We start from the raw sequence: 26,602 nt of genomic DNA, 5'->3' as shown, positions 1-26,602 counted from the left end.
GGTAGTCCGTTTAGCGTGCAATCGACTCGGGATACTTATAAGATACTACCATGATTTTTTCAGATATTTTGGTCCAAAAATAAATTGGGCCAAAAACCGGCTTTACCGACCCTCCCCCTTTGTAGTTTTAGAGCTCGAATTTTGTAATTTCTCGGCCGTGAAAAAATTCCCCTTTTTTAATGAATTCCTCATTTTTTGGCCTGTTATTAAGATACTTCCACTTTTTCTTGTTCTTCGGCTTGAATGCTAACTGACTTAATAGAACCCAATAAGAAAATTATTCTTTTTTGGTTATTCGTTTGAAAAAATAATAATTATTTCAAAAAATCAACTGCTTTATTGCTCATTCCTCTATTTGGATATAAAATTTATCCTTTTGGATTCAGAATTCGTCTCATGGCAGAAAAGTCATATTTTTTGTTTGAAAATGCATCTTTTATGGTTCAAAGTCAATTCGTTTTTATTAAAAAGAATTTATCTCTTTTGGTTAAAACAACTAGTATTAGATTGAAAATATAATTACTTTGTTGAATAATTCAACTATTTTCTTAAACAGTTCAAAATTCATCTTTAGTAGCTGAAAGTTAATTGTTTTAAATTTAAAAGTCCACTATTCTATTTTTAGTTCAGAATTAATGTCTCTTGTTTAAAGACTATACCATTTCGTTGAAAATTCTTTTTTTTTTAACTATTTATATTAACTGAAAATTCAACTATTCAATTTTTTGTGGAAAATTAACTTTTTTATTGAATATTCATGTTTTAGGGTTGAAAAGTTAATCTTTTTCTACGAAAATTGTTTTTTGGCTTAAAAATACCACTTTTTTGTTCAAAATTCGCCTTTCGATTTCTAATATTCAACAGATTGGTTGCAATTTTTTATCTATATTGACTGAAAAATCTTTCCTGGTTAAAAATTCAACTGTTTTAATGAACATTATTCTTTTTGGATATAAAATTCGTTCTTTTGGATTGAAAATTGATCGATCTTTAATGAGAAAAAATCGTCTTTTCGGTTGCAATATTCAACAATTTGATAGTAATTTCATCTCTCTCTTGACTGAAAAATCTTTCCTGGTTGAAAATTTAACTTTTTCGTTGAACATTAATCTTTTTAGATGAAAAATTCATTTTTTGGATTGAAAGTTCATTAGTTTTCTAAAAAATTCGTCATTTCGGTTTAAAACTTCTACTATTTGGTTAAAAATTATTTTTTTTGTTGGAAATTCGTCCCTTTTGCTTAAAAACTAAAATATTATGTTGTATGAAATGCAACCGTGTAATTGATAATTAAAAAAATATATATGCTCGCTTGGCGGGCACATTCTCATTGCGCGCGCAACACTTTAACTGAATTTTTTCAAATATTGTGAATACTATAACTTAAACCGAAAACTGTGATTTAAGCTTCTGAGGAATTACAGCCATAAATTGTAACTAAATTTTTTTCGATTACATTCTCATTACGAAACTCGAGCTTCGCGCTTGATAATTCGTGTCCACTTTAAAAACTTAACGAACTTAGCCTTCATTTTGGTAAACTTAAGAAGTGTATCAAAGACTGACTTGATTGGACAAATCCTTTAAAAGTTAGCGTGGCTACAACATTTAGGTAACCATACATACAGGCAGATAGACACCGATGAAATTTTATGATTTTCGGATTCTGTGAGTGCCGAAACGTAAAGATCCGTTAAAAAATCAGAGATCGAAAATTTGGACGATTACATTACATTCTCATGAATGAGAATGTAAAAATGTATGTTTTATTGAAAATTCGTTCCTTTGGATTGAAAATTTTTCTGGATAGAAAATTGATCATTATTTTGGTAGTAAATTCAACTGTCTTCTAACTAATTTATCTTTTTGGCATAAAAAGTCCACTATTTGGTTAAAACTGCAACTGTTTGCGAAGTTCATCATTTTTTTTCCTAAAAATTTGACCATTTGGTTGAAAATTCAACTATGTGATCAGAAATTTAACTATTTTGTTGAAAATTCAATTATTTTGTTAAAATGTCGTCTTTTTTGTCCGAAAATTCAACTGTTTCATTGAAAATTCGTCCTCTTGGATTAACAATTTATCTGTATGGAAAATGAATAATTTTTTTGTAGAAAATTACAGTCTTCTACAAAATTGGTCTTTTTGGCATGAAAAATCTACTATTTGGTAGAAACTCCAACTGTTTGTGAACTTAACTCTTTTTTACATTTTCATCATTTATGATTGAGAAGGTATTAGAACTGTCGGAAATTTGACATCACACTTTTTCAACGGATCTCCACGTTTCGAGACCCCCTGAATCCGAAAATCAGGCTTTCAGGATGTCGACTGTCTGTCCGTCTGTCCGTAAACACGATAACACTCGAAAAAACGAACGAATCCAATCCATCTTTGGCACACTTTTTCTAGGTCTTAAAAGAAGGGACGAGTTCGTTAACCAGCCATTTTTGATAAAAATTCAAAAAGTGAGCGCATTTTGAAAATTTTTGAGACCACTTTTTTCTGAATTTGTAAATTCTATGTACGGATATTTATAGTAATAAAAAGAACAAACAATTTATCCTTATGACTTTTTTCGATACAAAGAAAATTGTTAGAGTTATAGCGTTTTCAAAAATTTTTCAATCAACCGAAAATCAAAATTTGAAACCGAAAAACGCACGATATGAAAAAAATTCAGGAGAAGAAAAACATTTCTTTTTCAAAGCCCTACAAGATTATCATAACCAATTTTTGGATTTTCTTCAAAAATCGAAAATTCAAATTTTGATTGCACAAAAAATAATGGAAAATAAAAAATTCCATTTTGTGGACAAACTATGTAGGATACAAAAAACGATGAATTAACAAAAATGGTTATCCCAAAAAAGATATACAATTTCGTTAAGAATCACTTCTTGATAGGACGCGTACTTTTGTTTTATTCGTTTTTATTTTTTTTTTATTCGTGGAAAAATGACGAAAGTTACAAGAAAAAAAATCCAACAAAAACTGTTTACAAATGTCTGTCGGAAATCGAGCGCGCAGCGCGAGTGTCACGATAAGAATGTTTACCTCAAAGCCTACAGAGCTTTGAGAAACCTAATCTTTGACTATACTTAATTAAGTAGACAATTCAGAATATGAAGATGCATATAAATACTGCCATCTAAAAGAGATCTCTGTGATAAAGTTTTTTTCAAGTATTCCAAATGCAAAGAATAAATATCCGAGCGCTCAAACTTGCGAGCGAAACGAGCCGCGCGATTTTTGTTTCGAAATTCGACAATTGTTTGAAAATGCAACTAATTTGTTAAAATGTAATATTTTTTGTTCGAAAATTCAATTGATTTGTTGAAAATTCATCCTTATGGATTGAGTAATCATTTTTTGGTAGAAAAGTCCTCTTTTTTGTTTGAACATTCATCTTTTGTGGTTGAAAGTTAATTATTTTTAATTGAAAAGAATCTACATATTTTAGGGTTTAAATCGACTTTTGGGTTTGAATATTGAATATTTTGGTTGCAGTTTTTTTCTCTGTTGACTGAAAAATCTTGTCTGGTGGAAAATGCAACTGTTTTGTTGGACATTCATCTTTTTGGTAGAAAACTTAAGTCTTCTTAAAAATGTGTCTTTTTTGTCTTGAAAAGTCCACAATTTGGTTGAAAATGCAACTAGTTGTGAAGTTAATTCTTTTTTGTTTCAAAATTTGACCATTTTGTTTAAAATTGGTCTTTGCAGTTTGAAAATTCAACTATTTGATTAAATTGTGTCTCTTTTGTTTGAAACTTCGAGTATTTTGTTTTAAATACAGCTTTTTGGTCTAAAATATTTTTTCTTGTTAGTTGAAAATTTCAATATTTGGTTGAAAAATCATCTCATTTCGTGGAAAATGAATAATTTTTTAGTTAAAATGTGTTCAAAATAGCATGGCGTAGTTTCTGGACGGCCCCGCTTATTATGCAAAAGTAAACTAAAAAATTACCTGTACATCCTTGACCGAGGCATCCAGATAAACAACCAAGTGAGGCCTCATGAGTTCGTGGAGAGACTGTTCCACCATAGTATTGTACAATTTGAAAGCATTAGGCGACAAATATCCATTGGCGTGCATGGCTTTGGCGAAACAATCATCGGACCAAGGACTCCGTTCTGTGACGACTCCCTGTCCCGTAGATAGTACGTGAGCCAAGATTTTCATGTATTTGTGGAACCTTAATCGATAGAAGAAAAGTTGCATGACTCCTCCATTTCTGAGACTTGGGTTGTTCAAGAATGTTGAGAGGTCTACACTCCGACACGATTCAGGCAATTTGTCGTCCAGGGTTCTTAAGTCGAAATTATATTTGTGAACCCATTCGTCCTCAAGAACTGTCTGGGGTACGTACAACATGTCGAGATCGTGGGCCAATTTTTTAGCAAGCTCGCCTTTTCCTACAGCTGGTGGACCTTCCACGAGGATAACTTTGGTATTGTCGTCGAACCTAAATACGGTGTCATCAAATATTTGTTCCCAGATATTAAAACTCTTCTCTTTGTAGGGAAATGGCTCTGGACGTGGAGGTCGAGTCTTTCGAGTCTGCCGAGTGCTAATCCAGGAAACCTGGACCTTCGGTACATTATTTGTCGACGCTATCTGAACATATATTAATTAAAAATTAGAATCGAAAAAGGAGCTCGAAAAAGGCAAATCGGGTCATTTTTTCACGATAAACGGGACAGATTCAATACTCATTTTACGTGTAGGAAAGAAGACAATATTTTTATAAGCAGGATGGCGACTTGACCGAGAAACCGGCAATTGAAATAAAAACCCGGAAATTTACTTCTGATCGCAGCAAAATTCAAGCTTTTGATTATTTGAGAAATTTTGGTCAATTTAGAAATGTGATTTCTAATTTATCTACATTTCGAGGGCATACGAGTAAAAATAATTCCCGTTTTTATTTTAGGACCGGGAGTTTCGGTAATGAAATATAATTTCCCTTGGGGCATGGAATTTTTGACATAAAACGCGAATTTTTCTAAAGAATTCAAACTGGGATTTAGAAAAAAGGAGTTTAAAAACTACCTGTTATAAGTCACAATTCATCACAATTTAAAAGTTCCTTCTTCCAAAGTTCAGAAAAAGTAAGTACTTCAAGTAGTTTTTAGAGTAGAAGTAGTATTTCGAAGAGAAACCATTTTTGAATTATAATATTATTTATTTTTTTATTTTTCCGTAGGGATTTACCTTCTTTTTTCTTAAAAATGTAACTACTTTCGGTTAAAAGCTAAAGTCTTTTGTTTGTTACAAATTAATTTTGTTGTTGGAAGATTCATCATTTTAATTAAACAATTTAACTCTTTTTAAAAATGTAAATACTTTGTTGAAAATAAATTTTTCAACTAAATATTTAATTATTTCAGTAGAAAATTTAACTATTTTGGGTGGAAAATTCAACATTTCTGGTTCAAAATTCAACGATTTGGATGTAAATTTGTCTGTTTAAATTGAAAATCCACGTATTTTGTTAGAAAATCATTTTGTTCTTTGAAATTTAGTCTGTTTTTTTATTCTTCTTTTTGGGTGAAAATTTAAGTATTCCAGTTTAATATTCATTATTTTATTTAAAAAATTCATCTTTTAGGTTGGAAATAAATTTACTTGGTTGAAAAATAAACGCCTTTGGTAAAAAATTAATTTTTTGTATTGAAGATTCGATTACAAATTTATTTCTTTGGTTGAAAAATGAGCTATTTATTTGAAAACTTTGTTTGTTTTGGTTATTTTTGTACTAAAAGGAATTTTTTACCAAAAATTAAAAATTCATTATTTTAGTCGAAAATTTATCTGTTTGGTTGAAAGTTAATTTTTTCAAATGAAAATTTAACCGTTACACTTTGAGTTAAAAATTGACCTTTTCTTGTTCAAACGTTAAGAATTTGGATGTAAATTTGTCTTTTATATTTAAAAACTAATTTATATCGTGGAAAACTGCTTTTTGGGTGGAAAGTTTGTTTTTTCTTCGAAAGTTACTCACATTGTTTAAAATTTCTTCTTTTTGTTTGAAAATTCAAGTATTCCAGTTAAATATTCATCATTTTATTTTAAAAAAATCATCTTTTAGGTCAGAAAATAAGTTTACTTGGTCGAAAAATAAACTCTTTTGAGGAAAATTAATTTTTTATTGAATATTCATCATTTTAATTAAAAATTCATTCTTTGGTTGGAAAGGATTTTTTTACCGAAAACTGAATTATTATATTGTAAATTTGTTTATTTTTGATCGAAAATACTTTGTTACTTAAACTGATAATGAAAATACTATTCCAGTAAAAAAAAAATAATAATAATTAAAATTTTTTTGTTTGAAAGTCCAACTGCTTCAGATGAAGCTTCATTGTTTAAACTGAAAACTCATTTTTTGTATAAAATTCAACCACTTCAGTTGATGATTCAATATTTTAGTTGACAATTCATCAGACGAAATTTTTTTAAAAATAAAAATGTAACTATTCCATATTCTGTTAAAACTTGATTTTTTTCTAGTTCAAAATTCAATTATTTTTTTCAAAACTTATCTCCTTCGATTGAAAATCCAACTATTTCGTTATAATTCATGTATATTGTTGAAAAATCCATGCCTTTGGTCCAAAATTCAAGTATTTCATCTAAATACAAACCATTTTAATTGAAAATTTATCTGCTTGATTTAAATTCCACTATTCCAGTTAAAGATTCATCATTTTATTTTAAAACTGATTTATTTTGCAATTTTTTGCTCTGTTATGTTAAAGGATGTTTAGAATGAACGACGTGTTTAAAAATAAATGTTTTTGTTTTGCGACAAATACGAATATGTTACTTTTAGTTCATCAGGAAAATTGAAAATCTTGACCAGGAAAAATCGGGAAATGACCGGAAATTAGAAATCGTCCTTTGAATCGCCACCCTGATAAGAAATTTTCAATAGTGTTCAATGATTTTTTTTATAATTTCTGCCCATTAAAGAATTTGCTTTAAAAAATGAATAACCTTAGGTTGGAAATCCATTCACGGAGTCATAATAAAGTCCGATAACTAAGATTGGTAAAATAAATAATAAAAATTGTATACGTATAAAATCGTTCCCATGATCAAGAATTATTTCTCTTTAAAAAAATATCACATCAATAATAAAATCGTGACACTTATAAGTATAATTAAATATTTATTTCCAAGATTTCTCATTACGACTGTACTATAATGAATACTTTGAATGTAAATTTGAAACTTCACTTCTCAATGCTCTTAACCTCAAATTAAAAATAAGACCAATCAAATTTCAACGATTGTATTTAAACGGTTCAAGTTAAAATATTGAACTTTGCAATTGATGAAAAATTTGGATATTTCATTTTCTAATTATTTAACTTTGTAAATTTCAATTTAAAATTGTTCATTTTTCTAACATTTCTTTCTAAAATGACTATATATTTTTAAACTGTTCCAATTTTTATTGGATAACAAATTCTGTTTCCTTTTCTCGCATGTTCAACATTTTTTACAATGTTTCAGTTTCAACTTTTTTCTTACAAGTGTTATTTTTAATTGTATTTTTAAATGCCGCATATTTTAAGAAAAGGGGGGAAAAGGGGAAGCTTTTTGAAAATAGGAGAGAAAAAAGGAGAGACGACCGTGATCCACGCTATTGAAAAAATCATTGACTTATTTTTGAAAAAGGAAAACACGACGAAACATAAGGAAAACACGACGAAACATAAGGAAACCCGCGAGAATGTTCACATCAATCATTTTCTCGAAGAATTTGAAACACCGATAACCTCTTAATAGTAATACTCGAAAGATAGAAAGAAATATTTCGAAGGTTCAGAAATAAAATTTTCAAGAATCTTCATGCCTTCAGACTCGAATATTATAATATTAATCTGCAAATTCTTCTAAGTCAAGTTAAAAAATGATTGAAATGTCAACAATTGTAAAAACTGAAGAATACTAACCTTACATAAGCCTATTCTAGTTCGCAATTTCGAAGCACCAGCCCGGAATGCCCACGCCATGTTTCACTATAAATTAGTACTAATTCCTGATTAAACTAACATACGTAATAATTAAAGCATTACTGAAAAATTGATAAAAATGTAAGTTTTAATAGAAGAAAGTAGTATTTAATATAGCAGCTGTCCAAGTAGCCTGAAGTGAGGGACCATTCCATTCTATGATCTTTAAAGGACAGGCTAGCCAATTTTTCTCGCACATCGGCATATTCCGTCAAAGATATTAATATCTTTGATTCCGTCAGTCATTATTTTTCATAAATAATAATGTATGAAATATAAACTTTTTTGAATCAAATAAATGATAATTATAGTGATGTTTGATCCCTAAGCTTGTCAAATTTTAATAGAATTTAATTTCAAATCTCTTTAAACCACCGTCCGTTCGATTTTCGACACAGCCAAAAGTCCCATGCAGGTCACAAGATGTCTGTACGCTGAGGGTCAAGCCGCGATAAATAAAATTGTTTGAATTAAAAATTCAAAACCTTTTGAGTAAAAATTTTAAATAATTTTTTTTTAAAATTCAGTCTATTTAACTATTTTGTTAAAAATACATTTTTTTGTGAAAAAAGATTTTCTTTCAGTTCAAAGTAGAAAATTCGTGTTTTTGGTTGAAAATTTATTTGTTTGTTTCAAAATTAAAATATTTTGTTGACATTTTTTTTTGCATTTAATTCAAAACTTGTCATTTTCGGTCAAATTATTTTGTTTTGTTTGTAAATTTATATCTTTGCTAAAGAATTTATAAATATTTTGAATAAAATTCGTTTTTTAGTGAAAAATCAATTTTGCTTTATTTGAACATTCGTTTTTTTTTATAGAAAATTATTTGTTTGACAATTAATTTGTTTGTTTGAACATTATTACTTTTTGAAAGAAATATTTAATTATTTTGTTGGAAATTCGGGACGACTGTAAAAAGTCCGAAAAAGTCAAATTCCCGAATAATCAAATTCCTAACAGAAAATTGCTCAATTATAAAATATCCGAACTAGAAAATTCCCCAATTCAAACAATTGAAATTTTTTATCAATATTATTTATTTGTTGAAAATACTATAATAAAATATTTTTTTGAGAAAATATATTTTTAATGTTTAAAGTTTCTAAAATTATTTTTACTGTAAATTCAAACAATAATTGTGCAGACTTTAAAAATTAAAAATAATTTTTGTATGAAAATACTTTATTATTGTATTTTTAATGAATAAATAATACTTATGAACAAAAATCTGACTGTTTGAATTCGCGAATGTTCTAGTTTAGATATTTTATGTTTCGGCAATTTTCTGTAGGGAATTTTATTATTCGGGAATTTACAAATTCCGTAACGTAATAATCTGCCGGAAATTTTATTATTCACAAATTTTTCAATTTAATAATATAACACTGTTGAAGAATTTTATTATTTGGATATTTTCGGAGGTCCCAAAAACTCTTTTATTTACGTAGGAAATTAATTTTGTTGTTTTTGAAAATTCATCTTTTTGATAGAAAATTATTTGCTTGAAAATTTATATTTTTTGTTGTAAATTCATCTGTTTGTTTCAAAATAAAAATATTTTGTTAGAACTTCGTTTTGCTTATGGAAATGATTTTTTTTTGATTGAAAGTTTAACTAATCAATCTTTCTTTGAAAACAGATCTTTTTCAGTTGAAGATTCAATTTTGTGATTTAAAATTTGATTAAAATTAATTATTTTTTTAAATTGAAAATTTAACTATTCAATTTTTGGTTGAAAATTTATCGTTTTTAGTTAAAAATTGATTTTGATAGATGAAAATTCGTTTCTTTTTTGTTGTTTTTCTCAAAATGTATCATTTTTAGTGGAAAATTTAAGTATTTGGTTAAAAATGATCATGCATTGTTGCAAATTTTATATTTAGTATTAATTTTAATCACAAAAACAAAATGTTCATTTATCCATTTTGAATTATCGCGGAAATTTGACTAGAACAGTTAGCTCTACCTCCTAGTTGGTTGAAATAAGAAATTTCAGAACATATTTTTAAAAATATACACGTATTTAATAGTGTTTTTCTAATTAGAAGGAATTTCAAGTTCAAATTCGTTTTTTGGTGGCGCTATTACTTATTTTTAATCTACATGAATGTATCACGGAGTTCGAGGGTTTGAATCTCCCGCCAAACCTCAAGACACCAGTAAAGCCTGAAGTTGGCAAACAGTGATTTCGATAAATTCGAGGTCACTTCCGATTTGGCGATTTCCGCATTGGATTAAAACGATTCATGATCCAATGGGAGCGATTGGAGCATAGAGAGCATATTATAGGAGGTATAGGACCATGATCCAATAGGGGCATATAGGGGTTATGTTCGTGTTAGTAATCCCGTAAGTGCATTACATTTTGTACAAAGCTGTAAAGTGCCTGTAAATGTGTGTAACCTCTTCTCCCACACTTTACAGTAGAATAGAGTACTTTTGTCTTTTAGGGCAGACGTAGATGTGTGCGTCGTGTAAAGTGTATATGTGCGGTCGAGCCGCGGAGAAAGAAAGGAGAGAATCGCGTATTATAATCGCATTTCTACTTTTGGCTTTGTAAATCGCGGTCCGTGGTTCAGTGACCGCGAGGTGAGTGAAAATGTGACTAGAAATGTTGGTCGGAATCACGGAACTGAGTGACTTTTTTGGGATTCGGCGGCTCTAGATTGAAGGACGGGACGCGAGAGCTTGGTGTCTGTCCAAGGAGGTTTTTTGGCACAAGACCTCGTCTCGAGAAAAAATGGGTAAGTGCGGCTAGAAAGCCGGTGGCATAAGATATTTATAAATAATCTTGTATTTAAGGGCAACGTCGCGGGGCGTGTCTTTGACGAATCCACCTTTTTAGGGCCCGTGAGTTTCTCACGAGAGTCGTTGCTTGGAGGAGGTTGGTTTCTGTTGATTTTTCTGATTTTCCATGCGAGATGAGAGTGGGCGATAACGAATACAACTCAATACATGTATCGGGGGTTCATCGAACGATGAACGGCGTTTCTGTGTATTTTGTAACGCTCGAAATGCATTTCAATCTGTTCGGATAGAAACCGGAATATATATTAGGACAATTTACAACTAACCAACTTTCATTTAAACGAAGTAAAAGAGGTTATTTTAGTAAACAGATAAAGAATATAAGTATTCGAGATTTCAACTTTGTAATTCTTGGTTCTGCCAACTGTTTCTGTTAATCAGTCAAATTTCATATATTATTTGTTATGAAATTTAATCATTTATTAATGCAACTTTTAAAAAAAGTTAAAAAAGACAAGTAAATTTAATTGAGAGGAATGAATGTGTATTCTGTTTTGAGTTGTAAATTTAATTTAATGTGAACTAGGTTTTAATCCTTAATCTCTTTTACATAATATATTTTTTTTATTTCTAAATCGATTAATGTGCATTTAATTTTAATTTGAAAGCTTTAGTAATTGAATAATTTTAAATCGAAAATTTCTAAATTTGAAAAATTGATTTCTCTTATTTTGGGGTTTCTCATCGTTTGTCACCTTTTTTCAGTTGAAAAAGTACAATTTTATTCAAAATTACAACTTGCACACCAAATACAGTTTTGATTACACTTTCCTAATCGACGAATCTTGAACCAAATGATCGAATTTTCAAACAAAAAAGATTAAACTTCAACCAGGAAGAGTTGCATTTTCAAACATAATCTTAAATTTTAAATTTGAAAAGATGAATATTTTATAAGCCAGTTTAATTTTGAAGCAAGAAAGATGAATTTTCAACTAAAAAATATGACTTCTAACAATGAGGATTTTTACACCAAAATGATTGATTTTCTATTCACAAATACAAGCGTTCAATCAATCAATTGACATTTTGATAAAAAATATTACTTTTAAAGAAAATAGTTGAATTTAGATTAATTCTAAAATAAAAATATAATTTTTTTTCAAATAAAAATAATTAATTTTTAATCAAAAAGGATCAATTTTGATCCAAAGAAGATGCATTTTTAATAAAACAGTTGAATTTTCAACCAAATAGTAGAATTTTGAACCAAGAGATGAATTTGTAGTCAAAAGGTGATATTTTTTTTAGCAAATAGTTGAATTTTCCACCCAAAAAGACGATTTTTTAAGTAAAAGAGAATTTTCAATCCAAAAAGGATGAATTTTCGACAAAAAATTATAACTTTTTAACAAAATAGTTGAATTCAGATTAATTCTGAAAAAGAAATATAATTTTTTTGTTGTATTGTTTTTGACAAAAAGGACTAACTTTCAATCAAAATAGATTTTTTGAACCAAGAGGTTAATTTTAAAGAAAAAAAGGTGACTTTTTAAGAACCTAGTTCAATTTTTAATAAAATAAATAAACTGTCAACCAATTTGTAGAATTTTGAACTAAACGCCAAAAATATAACAGTAGACTTTTCCACAAAACTTATTAACTCTCAAATATAAAAAGTGAATTTTCAAAAACTAAAAAAAAAATTTTCTACCAAAAGATAGATTTAAAAAAAAAATGAATTTTCTACGAAAGTATAAATTTTCGACCAAAAAAGATGAATTTTTCAAAAACATCGTTGAATTTTCACAAAAAGTATGTTTTTTAAGTAAAAGAGATAATTTCTACCAAACAATATAATTTTTCGACCAAAAACGATTACTTTTTAAAAAATGACTTTAATTTTGAATAAAATAGTTAAATCTTTAACTAAATAGTAGAATTTTGAACCAAAAAAATGATTAATTACTATTTGGTATAAAATTAAACTGTTTTGTAGAAAATTCGTTTTTGTTTTTATTGTTAATTAATTCTCAATGAAAATTTATCTACATCATTTTTTGTTAAAAATTTAACATTTTGGGTAAAAAAATTATGTGTTTGTTGTTGAAAATTCCTCTTCTTTTGGTAGAAAATTAATTTTTGGGGTAAAAATCAAATTATGTTAAAAATATATGCTTTTTGGTCAAATCTAATTGTTTTTTATTTTTAATTCAAATTTTGCTTTGGAAATATCAACTATAGCATTTTTTGATAAACCTGAATCTTTTTTGTAGAAAATTCAACAATTTGCTTAACATTATTTTTCATTCTGGACTGAAAAATTTGTCTTGGTAGAAAATTCATTTTTTGGTAGAAATTTCATATCTTTTTGGTTGAAAATGCAACTTCTTAGTTGAAGATTAATCTATTTTGGTCGAGGATTAAACTATTTTGTTGAAAATTAAAAAATTTGGTATAATATTCAACTTATTGGTAGAAAATTCGTTTTTATTGTTATTGTTTTATGGTTTAAAAAATGCATACTATTCATCTTTTTTGCTTGAAAAATCAACAATTTGGTAACGGATTCAACTATGTGGTAAACAATTGAATGGTTTAAAAAAAAATAGTTTTTTTTCAGTTGAAAATTAGTTCGCAGTGAAAATATGAATACTCCATTTTTCAGGGTGGCCGTTTTAATCGAAGAAAAAAATTTCTGGTCATCTCCCGGTTTACAACAAATTTAAACTGATTTGTTTGTCTTATTTCACATTTGTTCATCACCTATTTTCCACCTATTTTAGAAAAAATGTCACCTATTCACCTTTTTTGACAATAGGTTCTGTGATGACAGTGTTTAGTATTTTTTCACACTTTTCTCAAACATTTTCTCCAAAAAGAATATATTTTTAGAGATATTAAATAATTAAGCCAAAAAGGTTGACGAGCGCCTTCATAGAAGGGTTGCGTAGGTTACAGGACTCGAGAGTCGTTCGAAACCATGATGAAAACCCAAACTTCTTTATTTTTTTCTGTTTTCAATCTTTGATATTAAAAAAAGGAACATAATATAGCAAATTTGATTTTTTATCGTAGTTTTACTTGCCAAGATTTTGAATTTGAGCCGTCCCCGAGGAAAATCGGACTAAAAAAAGCTGGAGGCATATGGGCTTTAATTTTCTTTAACTTTAAGCACTAATATAAAAAATAAGAATTTTACATGCTATGAACTTCAAATAGAGCCATTCCCAAGGTAATCGGATTACAAGGAAAGCTTCAAGCATGGGGGCTTGAAAAACCAAATTTACTCATTTTTCTTATTTCTTAACCACTGCCATACAACCGGTAATGGCGGATATAGACAAAAAATAAGACAAAAATTCAAATACAACCATTTTGTGCTGTCTATTGTTCAGAAACTACGGAGGAACAAATTTCCGCGAAAATATGACAAAATTCGCTTTCATAAAACTCGAAGGTATGTTACCAACCCGATATTAATATTAAAAAAAAAAACCAAAAAGCCACCCCTAACGAGACAGTTCGGAAACTGCTCCATGTAAAACAGCCAATAAATTTTGTAATGAAAAATATTTACACATGTCTTCACCCCTCGTATTTTTAACGAAACAGGTCCGAAGTTACTTCCACAGATACTTATTCCTTTTGGATATTAACACACTAAAGAAAATATTGGACAAGTAAACTCAAAGTATCAATGTGCTAATTAAAAATAAAAGTGGTAAAAAATAGAAATGTAAAAATACTTATCTTAAGTGCATGTGATACTTAGAAAATTGTCGATTTTACCAGTTTTAGGTTCCCCCGGCTTTTTTCTAGAATAATAAATATTTTGTCTTAAAAATTTGGGAAATGATAACGCACATACTAACGGACGTCCCCACACGCTTCTTTTGTGGGTTAATTAAAAAAAGTTTTAATTTAGAAAAATGTGATTAATTTGCAAACGCTTAGGAATTAGTATCGATTTTTTTAGCGTTAGATTCTCCTGGATTTTTTCCTAGGATAAGAAATATTTTGTCGTCAGATTCTGAGAAATGATAGTGAACATGCTAACGGACGTCCCCGCACACTTTTTTTGTGTTTATTTTTCAAAAAAATTTTGATTTTGCTAACAACGTGTGTATATTTCGAGGTTATGTGTGTTACAATTTTCCCGAGCGTTACTTCCAAACTACACAATATTTTTGGCCGAATACTTTGGAATTACAATTGAAATTAATCTCCCGGAACGAACCTTGTTTGCAGGCAATTAAAAAAGTTTATTTCATCAATAATTTTTAAATTATCGGAAAGGCAGAAATGAAAAACGACGTAACCTCAAAATAATGCATAAAATTTTTATTTAGCACAATAAATTGTTTTGTTATTATCCCTCAAAAAAGAGGCCGGGGACGTCCGTTATGATATTTTATAGCATCTCCGAATTCAGTTTTTAAAAATGTTCATTTTTGTGGAAAAAAAGCCGGGGGAACTGTACCCGATTGACCACACGACGAAGTATCACATGTCCTTAATAGATTTGTCAAAACTTAAAAATAAATCAGCATACATTTCGGTAGCGGGGAATGCTACCTGCTTGGTCTTTTGGGGTTAGTTAATAGTATTTTGCAGTTGGGAACATAACGTGGGTTTTTTTGTAGAAGGTCTTTTTTAACTGTATTTTCAATTTAAAAGGGCATTGGCTGTTCCACATAAAAGAATCTTCGAAACTGTTTCGATAAAAGTACCAGCGGGTGGAATTTTTGGGTTATTTAATATTATTATGGGGTTGGGAGTATAACCTGGAGTTTTCGGAAGGTGAACGTTATGACTATTTTTAATAAAAAAATGTATTGGCTGTTTTACATGGAGAAATTTTAGAACTATCGTTAATAGTAATAGGGGTGGTCTTTTGGGGGTTGTTTAATATTGTTATAGGATTGGGAACATAACTTGAGATTTTTTGAAGGAGACTTATTTGAATACATTCCATTAAAAAATTAATGACTGTTTTACCTGGATGGATTTTAGAACAGAGTTTTAGAAAAGAGTTTGGAGGCTGCTTAATATTATTATGGGGTTGGAAACATAACATGGAGAGTTTTCTGGGGCTGAATTTTGTGACTATTTTTAATTAAAAAATGTATTGGCTGTTTCACATAGAGAAACTTCGCAACTGTTTCGTGAAAAGTAATAGGGGTGGCCTTTGGTTGTTGTTTAATATTATTATGGGATTGGGAAAATAATCTGGAGTTTTCTGAAGGAGGCTTGTGTAAATGTTTCTCATTTCAAAAAGTATTAGCTGTCTTACACGGAATAACTTATGAACTGTTTCCAAAGCGTCCAGCGACGGTGAAAACCTTGAAAACTTGAAGAATTCTCCTTGAATTTTGGTTGAACCTTGATAACCTGGAAATCCCCTTGAATTTTTTACTAGAACCTCGAATAAAACTTGTTTCTTTTTAAACAGTTATTTTATTGAAAACTTACTACTAAAAAGTTTTTTATTTATCAAGATATAATTTATCTTCTACTCGATATTAAATAAATAACGAGATTTCTAAGTATTTTTGTAGACTTTACCATGTGCTTGAAGTTCTGAACGTTCAAATGAACGAAATTTTTACAGATGACTTTGTAAACCAGAAAAAGTGCTCAAATGTTTGTTATTTATTTTTGAAATAACTTATTATTAAAACGTAATTATAATGAATATTTCAAATTGCAGTTGGTACAATATTTATAGGTAAAATAGAAACGAAAAAAAATATTTCGTTCAATTGAACGTTCGGATTTTCAGGTACATGACTTTACCAATTATTTTATAGATTGCAATGAACAGACTTTGATATTGTGAATAATTCGATAAGTTTTTAATTTCATCTTCGCTAATATAGAATGTTAAAGTATTCATCTTTTTGTGATATTCAATTTATAAATTGTAAAAATTATTATTTAAAAATTTCGATGTTAATTCACTTTCAGAATTAGATTGAGACATGGTCATAGAACACATTTTTTAAGGGATTTCACCAGTCGGTTTTTGAGTGTACACCAGATTAATAAAGATTTTTAAAAGGTTTCAAAATATTTCAAAGATTTGAAAATATTCAAAAGGATGTTAAACATTTTACAAAGATTTCACGGATTTCAAAGATTTCAAAAAGTCGTGTACACTAGATTTCAAATATGTTACACCAATTTCACAAAGACTCAAAGGATTCCAGAGATTTTAAAATGAGTACTCAACACCAGATTTCAAAGATTTAAAAACATTTCGAAGCTTTGAAACTATTTCAAAAGGTTTCAAAATATTCTAGAATATTTGAAAAAATTCCACTAAGATTTCAAATAATTCAGTGTTTTCTACGAATAAAAAAGATTTCAGAAACAAAAATTTTCCAAAGATTTTAAAAAGGGTATAGTAAACCAGATACAAAAGATTTCAAAAATATTTCACAGATAATTCAAAGATTTTATACAAATTTCATAAAGAAAACAAAATACAAAAATTCCAAAAAGGGTACAGTACACCAGACTTTAAAAGGTTTAAAAAAATGTCAAATATTTCAATGATTATTTATGGTTCTGCTTTCTTGAAAAATTGTTGGCCAATAAAAAATGAAATGGTCCATTTTTTACATTTACAACAAGCGGTTATTTCATTATTTGATGCAAAAAAAAGGGACTTGCAAATACTTTACTACTAAGGGTAGATTTTGGGGGCTACCTAATATTATTACGAGATTGGGAAGATAATCTGGATTTTTCTCAAGGAGATTTGTGTGAATATCTTTAATTGAATAATGTATTAGTTATTTTACATGTAGTTAGTTTTAAACTGTTTCGTTAAAAATACTAGGGGTGGATTTTGAGGTTTATTTAATATTATGATGTGGTAGGGAACATAAACTGAGGTTTTCTTAAGGAGACTTATTTGAATACTTTCCATTTAAAAATTTAATTTCTGTTATACATGGATATTCTTCTCAACTGTTTTGTGAAAAATACTAGGAGTGGATTTTGGGGGTTGTTTAATATTATTGTAAAGTTCGGAACGTAACTTGAAGTTTTATGGAAGTGAATCTTGTGACTATTTTGAGTAAAATAATTTATTCGCTATTTTACAAGGATTAACTTATGAACTGTTTCGTGCAAAGTACTAGGGGTAGATTTTGGGGTTTTTAAAAATATTGTTACGTGCTTGTGAACATAACCTGAGGTTCTCTGAAGGAGACTTGTGTGAATGTTTTTCATTTTAAAATGCCTTGGCTGATTTAAATGGAGTATCTTATGAACTGTTTCGTCAGAGGTGGATTTTAGGGCATGTTTAATAATATTTTGTAGTTGGGAACAGAACTGGAGTTTTATAAAAGTGTATTTTGTTATTTTTTTCAATTTAAAAATGTACTTTTTTCCATCAAAAAGTTTATTGGTTGTTTTATGTGGAGTAGCTTCTGAACTGTTTCGTGAAAAGAATTCGTAGTGGATTTTGGGGGTTGTTTAATATTATTATAAAGTTCAAAAAATAACAGAGTATTATGAAAGTGCATTTTGTGACTATTTTTAATTAAAAAATGTATTGGCTGTTTCACACGTAGAACCTTTGGATCTGTTTCGATAAAATTACAAGAGTTGGTTTTTGGGGGTTGTTGAAAAAGAGCAATTGAGGGAATTTTAATATTTTAAACAGTTGCATAATATCTGCAGTAAGTGCTACTTTTAAGCTTTAATCTCACAGAATAAGCATAATTTATGAAAAAATTTCCAACAAAGTTCTATGTACCTGAAGTTCCGAACGTTTAAATGAACGAAATATTTTTTCCTATTTCTATTATACCCAAAAATATTGTTCCACCTGCAATTAAAAATATGCGTTATAATTCTGTTTCAATAATAAATTATTTTCAATATAAATGTACGAACATTTTAGCACTCTTTCTGGTTTACAAAGTTATCAGCGAAAAATTTCGTTCATTTGAACGTTCAGCACTTCAAGCACATCATAGTTCTGAAGTTTGTAGGCTTACCAAAAACTCTCTAATTTTTAAATTTAATAATAATTAATTTTAAATGTTTTTAGTGGAAAAATAGTAATTTTGAGGGAGGTTGGCGGCGTGCCAGCGATAGCGGCACTTAAATTACGCGCGTCACACCTACACTGAACTTTGTTGCTCTTCGATTTCTAAACAATGAACTGGTCAACATTTTTGTATTTGAATTTTTGTCTTATGTTTGTTGTTATTTATCTGCCATCACCGGTTTTCCCACAGGTGCTGGGACATCCTGTAAAAAACAAGAAAAATATCACATAGCAAATTTGATTTTTCTTCGCAATTCCATATGCCAACAGCATCAATTAGAGTTGTCCCCGAGGAAAATCGGACTAAAAGAAAAGCTCCAGCGAAGAGTTATAAAAAGTCAAATTTCTTCATTTTTCTCAGTTTATAACCACAAAAAAATTAATAAGCGGATGAAATTATTTTTCCTCGATTATATTACTGCTGTTTAACTTCTGTAGTAAATTTTAAATCTCTAGTAGGTACAAATATTGTAGGAGCTGGGAGTGTTAAATGACAGATTGACAATCTAGAATAAAATAATTAATGAAATTATCATTAATTAGTTAAATCATATTTCGTATGCAATCTAATAGATATAAAAGACGAAAAGGAGCCGAAGGATTTGAAATCCAGTCGTTCATAGTTTGCTGCTCTTCCTAGAACTTATCATAATATGGTATGCTTCTATATGAATGATAGAATGGTAGAAGTATGAAATAATTTTTTCTAGATCAACTATTGTATACATTCCGTTGGATTTCTTTGAATGGTTTGAATTAAAAAATACTATTCAAAGAAGATTTTCATAAAAGTGTAAAAAGTGATTAAATTTGAAGACTGGCTAAAAGGGGCTTCACATCGGAATATGACAAAGTTGGACTATCTAAGCCATGTACATTGTATAATGTTCATCATATCAAGACTTTCTCAAAGAGAGCTTGACGTAGGTTGAATCGACTGCAGATTGCATAACACAATGCATGTTTATGCAAAACTTTCGATCTCACAATGCTCATTGCTTAAGTTGGTGGAGTGAAAATAAGTTTGTCATACCTGATTGCAGACATACAAGGAGGAATGGCGCGCAACCCTGGTCCTGGACTCTATGAGTTTCTCATGGAAGCCGAACTTCAACAGTATTATCCAGGCATTCGAGGTTTGTTTTTAATCAGTAATTGTATCACATAATTCAATTTGAGAAATAGACTTGCTATTTTTTGTATCCATCTACACTCTTGCATTTCCTCTTCTTTGCATTGAATTTTGCAAATCTTTCAGGTGACCTGAAGGTGCAGAGCACCGCTCAGCTCAAATATGTCACCGAGGATGACCTGAATGCCATTGGGATGAGTAAACCAGAAATGCGTCGCTTAAAGAAGTATTTCCAAAAGCACTTTCCCCAGAATTATTTATCGAAGTTCAAGAAAATGCTTCTGCCCAAACGAGAGGGACAAATTCCTGGATCGTTGGGTATGCTCCCAGAAGAAAAACAAGATCGTCCACCGGTTCGGGTTCCCAATAAACACATGATTCCTGCCGACTCGATAATTGTAAATAAGGAACTGGGGACGGGAGAATTCGGAGTAGTGCAGCAGGGCGTTTGGACTAATGATGGAGAGAGAATACAAGTTGCCATCAAGTGTTTATCAAGGGAGAGAATGCAGAACAACCCGATCGAATTTCTCAAAGAAGCGGCCATGATGCATTCCATAGACCATGAGCACATTGTCCGATTATACGGCGTTGTCCTCGATACAAATTCTCTTATGCTTGTCACCGAGTTAGCACCTTTAAGATCACTTTTGGAGTGCCTCAAGGAGCCAAGTTTGCGAGCAAGTTTTCCAGTCTTGTCCCTCTGCGACTTCTCCGTGCAAATATCTGATGGAATGCAGTACTTGGAGGCAAAACGACTCATCCACCGCGACCTGGCGGCGAGAAATATTCTTGTCTTTTCGAAAAACAAAGTAAAAATTTCCGACTTTGGCCTGTCTCGTGCCCTTGGTGTTGGCAAGGACTACTACCAAACGAACTTTAATGTCAATCTCAAGCTCCCAATTGCGTGGTGTGCTCCCGAAAGTATCTCGTATTTAAAATTTACATCCGCTAGTGATGTCTGGGCCTACGGAGTAACACTCTGGGAAATGTTTAGCTACGGATTTCAACCATGGCCGGCTTTGACTGGTCACCAGATCCTAGAAGCTATCGACGATCCAAACTTCCAGAGGCTGGAACAACCTGATTGTTGTCCGAAGGAGTATTATTCCCTAATGCTACAATGCTGGCAACATGAACCATCAAAGCGACCTAAATTTACTGAGCTGATCAATCTATTGCCAGATTTAAAACCTGAACAAGTGCAGGCGGTACAAGATAATTCCGAGAATGGACAACTGACTTACAGACAGGGGGATGTTATCACAGTTTTGGACAAGGGGAGCAGCAATACTTTGTGGAAGGGAGCTCTGAATAATGGAAAGACAGGATTTTTTAATCCCGCGCATACGATAGCCTATCTTGGTTCTAATTTGCCGAGTAACAAACCGGCAGAGTTTACGAGAGGAGATGGAAAGAATGTGTTTTCGAGTCAGAGAAGAAAAATCAGGACGGATATGATTTCCTCGCCACAGGGAGATTTGAAACACACAGGTCATGTGGGATTGGATGGAATTTATTTTGGAGATATTAGTTTTTTGGGAAAGTATCCGAATTTGCCGCGGCAGGTTGTGACTCCGTATAAACCGCAGGAAGATGCGACGGACAATTCTAGTCAACTTTTGAGTCAGGAGGGAAGAATGGATTCGAACAGAGAGTCTGCTAGAGATAGTAGAACTCAACATCCTCACCAGGACAACCAAAGTAAACACGGTGAGATTTGTGATTTAGATTATTTCATTTGAGCTTTCTGCACATGAAACAAAATTTCTACTTTGTCTATCGATTTCTATATTTCCCAATCTGAGTTTTTTCCATTATTTAATTATATCAGGCCTCATAAACATGTTCCAGTATCCCCTATTGTACCTTATATTTAGTTGAGGTCCCTAAAGTACCCTATTTTCAAGATATGGTCTCTATGGTACCCTGTTGTTGTAACCCCTAATGTAACTTTGAATAATATGACTTTTTTTTCAATAAATTATCTTATGGGTTAATCACTATACAGTTCAGGTCTGTAACTATTCCTGAATTGTCTTGATTTCTTTTTAAATATTTAAGGGCATTTGTAAACATTTTGCGAAATTTTTAATAGATTTCAATAATTCGAAGGGATTTCATGGCATTTGAAATATTTTAGGATTTTAGGAAATATCGCAAGATTCCACAGAATTTCACGGGATTAAATTATATTTTACTGGATTTAAAAAAATGTATTCAAATGAAGTCAAGTATTTCGTGGGGTGTCTAAGCTTTAAAGAGATCTGCAATTAGTTTTTTTTAATTCATCCAGAATTCTTTTAACTCTTTTGAGTTTGTTTTAAATAACTTGAATTTTTATAAATTTACCCAATTCTACTTTTCAATGGAATTAAAAAAAAAAATGATCAAGTTTTTATTTCCTTGATCCTGGGAATCATTTGACAAAAAGATCAAAGGATTTGAAACATTTTAAAGTATATATATTTTTAATTTCTCGGTATTTTCAAGATCTTAAAAAATGTGCAGAAGATTTTAAAGAATATTAAATATTCAAGGTTATTTAACCCTCAAGTCCTAGAACCTAGAAATTTTCCGTTATACCTTGAATGGGCCCAGCAGACCCGAGCAAGCTTCAAACCGAAATATCTCCGATTTAAATAGACTTTGCTCCATAAGTTTTTTAGATTATAGCACAGAGTCTCACAAAAATAAATATTGAAAAAATAGATGTGAAAATTAATTGCGTATAATAAATAATTTGCAAAAAATGAGAAAACTTTTTGGAAAAAAACGCACTGCTGAATAAAAGGTCTGGGTCCCTGGGACCCGTTAAAATGATGGTTCAAAAGATTACTAAAAAAATTTATAATAGATTTCAGTAATTTAATGGGATTTCAAAGGATTTTGCATATTTCTGGGCATTGTAAAGATTCTTAGGCATTTTCAAGAGCTCTAAAAAGTTTCAAGCGATTTCAAAAGATATCAAAGGGTACGAAATATTTGAGGAAATTTTAAAAGATTCCTCTAACTTCTTGATTTATTTTAACAGTTTAAAGGGATTCTAAAGATTTTGAACTATTCTAGAGCATTTAAAAAGATTTCAAGGAATTGCGTAGGGTTTTAATAATTTTAAGGCATTTGAAAAAGGTTCCAAAGGATTTTATAAGATTTCTGAGGATTTCCATGCTTTTATTATGGGGTTTTAAGAGCTCTCAATGTATTTTAATGCATTTTGCAGTATTGCAAGAAAAATCATCAGAATCAACTGTAAAAAAAGCAAACCTTTTGTTAAGGAAATCATTATTGTACATATAAAAAAATTCAAAGTCGGATTTAACCAACATCCTTAATGAATTACAAAGAATTTATTCACAAGATGTGAGGGATTTCGTAAGATTTTATAGATGTCAAGAGATTTTCAAATTTTTGTTGCAATTTATTTGGACTTGTCCTGAATTCTTATTAATTTATCCTGAATTCTTTTAAATCCTTTTAAATTCTTAGATATTTTATCAAATTCTTTAAACATTTTTAAACACATTTCATACTTACTCAATTCAATACATTTTTTCTTATTTTTGAATTGTTTTGAATTCACTTGATTTTTTTTTTTTAAATTGAGTTTGATTTTTCATGAATTTTTTCGAATTATTTTCGTTTCCCCTTAAATTCCTCTAAATTAACTAAAATTTTATTGTAATCAATGGCATTTTTCTAATTTAAATTCTTTTTCCAATTCATGTGAATTGTTTTGAATTTTACTTGAATTATTTTTTAGTCGTTTTTTACTTGGCTAGAAATTAGTAGAGTTTCAAAGATTTTCAATTATTTTTTGGAATTTACCCTGAATTCTTATGGATTTACCCTGAATTCTTTTAAATTTACGTAATTATACTTAATTCAATGGATTTTTTTTTTAATTTTTAAAAGTTTTTATTTTGTTGATCCTGAAGCCTTTTAACCCCATCTTGAAGTCTTAGGCATTCAACCAAATTCTTCTGAATTCCCTTGCATTTTTCTGAGCTCAATTTAATTTTTTTTCTTGAAATTAATTTTTTCGGCTAAAAATTTAATTAATTAGTTGAAAGTTTTTTTTAACTGAAAATTTAACTATTCTAGTCAAAAATGGAAGTATTTTGTTAAATTTTTTTTTCGTTTCAAATTTTTCGTTTCGTTTCATGTTTTTGGTTGAATATTAACTTTTCCAAATAAAAATTTAACTTATTGCAATTCGATTCATCGCATTAGTTAAAAATTCAGCTTTTTGGTTTAAAATTCATCTATTCCAGTTGAAGATTCATCAATGAAGTTGAATATTCATGCGTTGAACTGATCTTTTTTAGATCAAGATTCAACTGTTTGGTTGAAAATTGATCTTTTTTTTTGTTCTAAACTCAAATATTTAATTGTGAATTCGTGTGTTTGGCTGAAAATAGTGTTTTTTGTAGAAAATTGCTCTTATCGGTTGAAAATTCCAATATTCCAGTTAAATATTCATCATTTTCGTTGAAAGTGAAATTTTTTTGTTAAAAACTCATCTTGTTGGTTTGAAATTAATCTATTCCAGTTGATGATTCATCGTTCAAGTTGGAAATTCATCACTTTGGTTTTAAATTAATTTTTTTTTGTTTGGCAAATTAATTTTTCGCAATTGAAAATTTCTTTATTCCATTTTTGGTTAAAAGCTGATGCTTTTTTAGTTCGAAATTTAACTATTTGGGTGAAAAACAATATTTTTCAGTTAAAAATTAAACTCTTTGATTGAGGATTCATGTGTTTTGTTGAAAAAATAGTATTTTTGGTAGAAAATTTAACAATTTGTTTAAAAATGCATCTATCTTGTTTTTAGGGACAAATTAAAGAAATTATTATTCATGTTTTACTATTATTCATTTATTTGATTAATCGACGGTTCTAATATTGTAATAAACTCGTAGGGATTCGAACGAAATTGAGGGGCATTTTTTCATATTTTCTAATTATTTCGATAAATTTCAAATAATTCCTAAGCTCAGTCTAAAAAAGTTTCAAAATATGATAAGGCTCAAATCTATGTAGTAATTATATTTTATATGCAAAACACGAAAAGAAACGTTACGAAACTTTCGTTACATTCCTTTTTGTTTCTTTAAACACAAAACTATCACAAAACTATCACTATCGATCCCTTTACTCTGTCTTCTAATATATAAAATTAATTTTAATTCCAATGTTTCGTGTTTGATTTCTAAAGGAAATCTGTATTATCATCTGAGATACTTACCACCCATTAGTGTACATTTCTTTTTCGCCACCGTGAAAATAGAAATCAACCAATTGCACAATCGTTAAGTACTTTCTGTTATTTGAAGAGTTAACTTGACCGATAGGTTGATTTATATTTTCACAGAGGTGAAAAAAATATCTACACTGATTGATGATAACTATCTCTGATGATAATACAGATTCCTTTAAGTTATCGTATCATGAAAATGTAACACCTGGCTTGAGATAGCGCGTATTTTTGGAAAAAAGATTCTTCTTTCGATCTCTCTAATAGCTTAATAGGTTAGCACTCGACTGGCAATCGGAGGTTCTGTGGTTCGATTTCCAGCGGAGCGACGAGAGTAGATCTTTTTTAGAAAAAATGTCATTTTATGATTGTCTTTTGTCCAATACGTTTCCTTTTTTCTTCTTGCTTTACTAATTTCGCTCTGTTGATTTCGTTTCACATGTTTGCTTGTTAATAGTTTTAAAAAAATACCAAATATATATTGTAGAGAGCTTATGGTCCGATGCGAGTTCCGAAATATCGCATTTAGGAATGATGGGGAATGCTTCAAAGCAAACTACTATGGCTTCGAGCGTGGCTGGAAGTACGGATACAGTTGGTGCAGATCACGAATATCACGAAATCAGTGACGAGGAAAACCAAGATAGTCCATTGAGATTCGACAAGCCACTGAGCTTTGATTTTGGGCCCAGTCTCCTCGATGAAATGGATCAAATGTTCAGATCTTTAGGTATCTATTTTTTTCTTGTTCCCTCTAGTTGCAGTTATAGTATTACAGCATCTTTAAGTCTTTAAGTAAATTATTTTTAACCTTGTTTCACTTCAGTGCTTCAACGGATTATTATTTATGACCTCAAAAGTACACCTTATTCAGCACTATTCATGATTGAAATATTTTAGTGCAATTATTTTATAGTCAGTAAACCTTTTTTTCTCTATTGATATATAGGGTGTTAAAGTCAGTGAATTTTGTTGAGGGCGTGGTATTTTTTTTTAATTGCAATAAAAAATTAAATTACTATGATTCTTTATTGCTTAAAGTAGCTTTATATTACTGTACTGCAATATTTTGCTGAAAATTCGTTTTCTTTTCTTGCAATTTTCTTACCTGAAAATTGAACTATTTTATGTTGGTAATTTTTGTAATTCAACTCAAAAAAGAAAATGGTATTTTTGGATCAATTTGACTGTTTTTGATTAAAAATTTGAATATTTTTAGTTGTGGTATTAGCTATAAAATTTTTCGAATGAAAATTTAATTATTTGGTTAAAATTTCACTAAAGCCATAATTCAATGGTTTTGTTACAAGATTCATAATTTTAACTTAAAATTCATCTCTGGCTGACAATGTATTTTTTTTACTGTAA

General features: G+C 29.7%; 2 protein-coding genes across 4 annotated transcripts in view; one reads left to right on the top strand and one right to left on the bottom strand.

The window, feature by feature from the left end:
• The window catches only part of LOC117176998 (NADH dehydrogenase [ubiquinone] 1 alpha subcomplex subunit 10, mitochondrial), a 10,026-nt gene extending 1,838 nt beyond the window's left edge, over positions 1-8,188 (bottom strand). The window contains exons 1-2 of the mRNA XM_033367443.1: positions 7,967-8,188; positions 3,969-4,619 (exon numbers count right to left, since the gene is read on the bottom strand). Of these exons, the coding sequence (XP_033223334.1) occupies positions 3,969-4,619; positions 7,967-8,026 (711 nt within the window). The 5' untranslated portion in view covers positions 8,027-8,188. The remainder of the gene's footprint in view (positions 1-3,968; positions 4,620-7,966) is intronic.
• A 2,150-nt stretch (positions 8,189-10,338) lies between these two features.
• The window catches only part of LOC117177331 (activated Cdc42 kinase-like), a 30,779-nt gene continuing 14,515 nt past the window's right edge, over positions 10,339-26,602 (top strand). For 2 of the 3 annotated variants that reach the window (XM_033367956.1, XM_033367955.1), the window contains exons 1-4: positions 10,339-10,773; positions 19,889-19,981; positions 20,104-21,690; positions 25,722-25,964. In XM_033367956.1, coding sequence (XP_033223847.1) covers positions 10,770-10,773; positions 19,889-19,981; positions 20,104-21,690; positions 25,722-25,964 — 1,927 coding nt within the window. In that variant the 5' untranslated portion in view covers positions 10,339-10,769. The remainder of the gene's footprint in view (positions 10,774-19,888; positions 19,982-20,103; positions 21,691-25,721; positions 25,965-26,602) is intronic. The other variant, XM_033367954.1, reaches the window with a different exon arrangement.

The sequence above is a fragment of the Belonocnema kinseyi genome, chromosome 7 (genome assembly GCF_010883055.1).
Source record: "Belonocnema kinseyi isolate 2016_QV_RU_SX_M_011 chromosome 7, B_treatae_v1, whole genome shotgun sequence".
NCBI lineage: Eukaryota > Metazoa > Arthropoda > Insecta > Hymenoptera > Cynipidae > Belonocnema > Belonocnema kinseyi.
The sequence above is the reverse complement of the archived record's forward strand: the minus strand, read 5'-3'. Positions and strand labels throughout refer to the sequence as shown.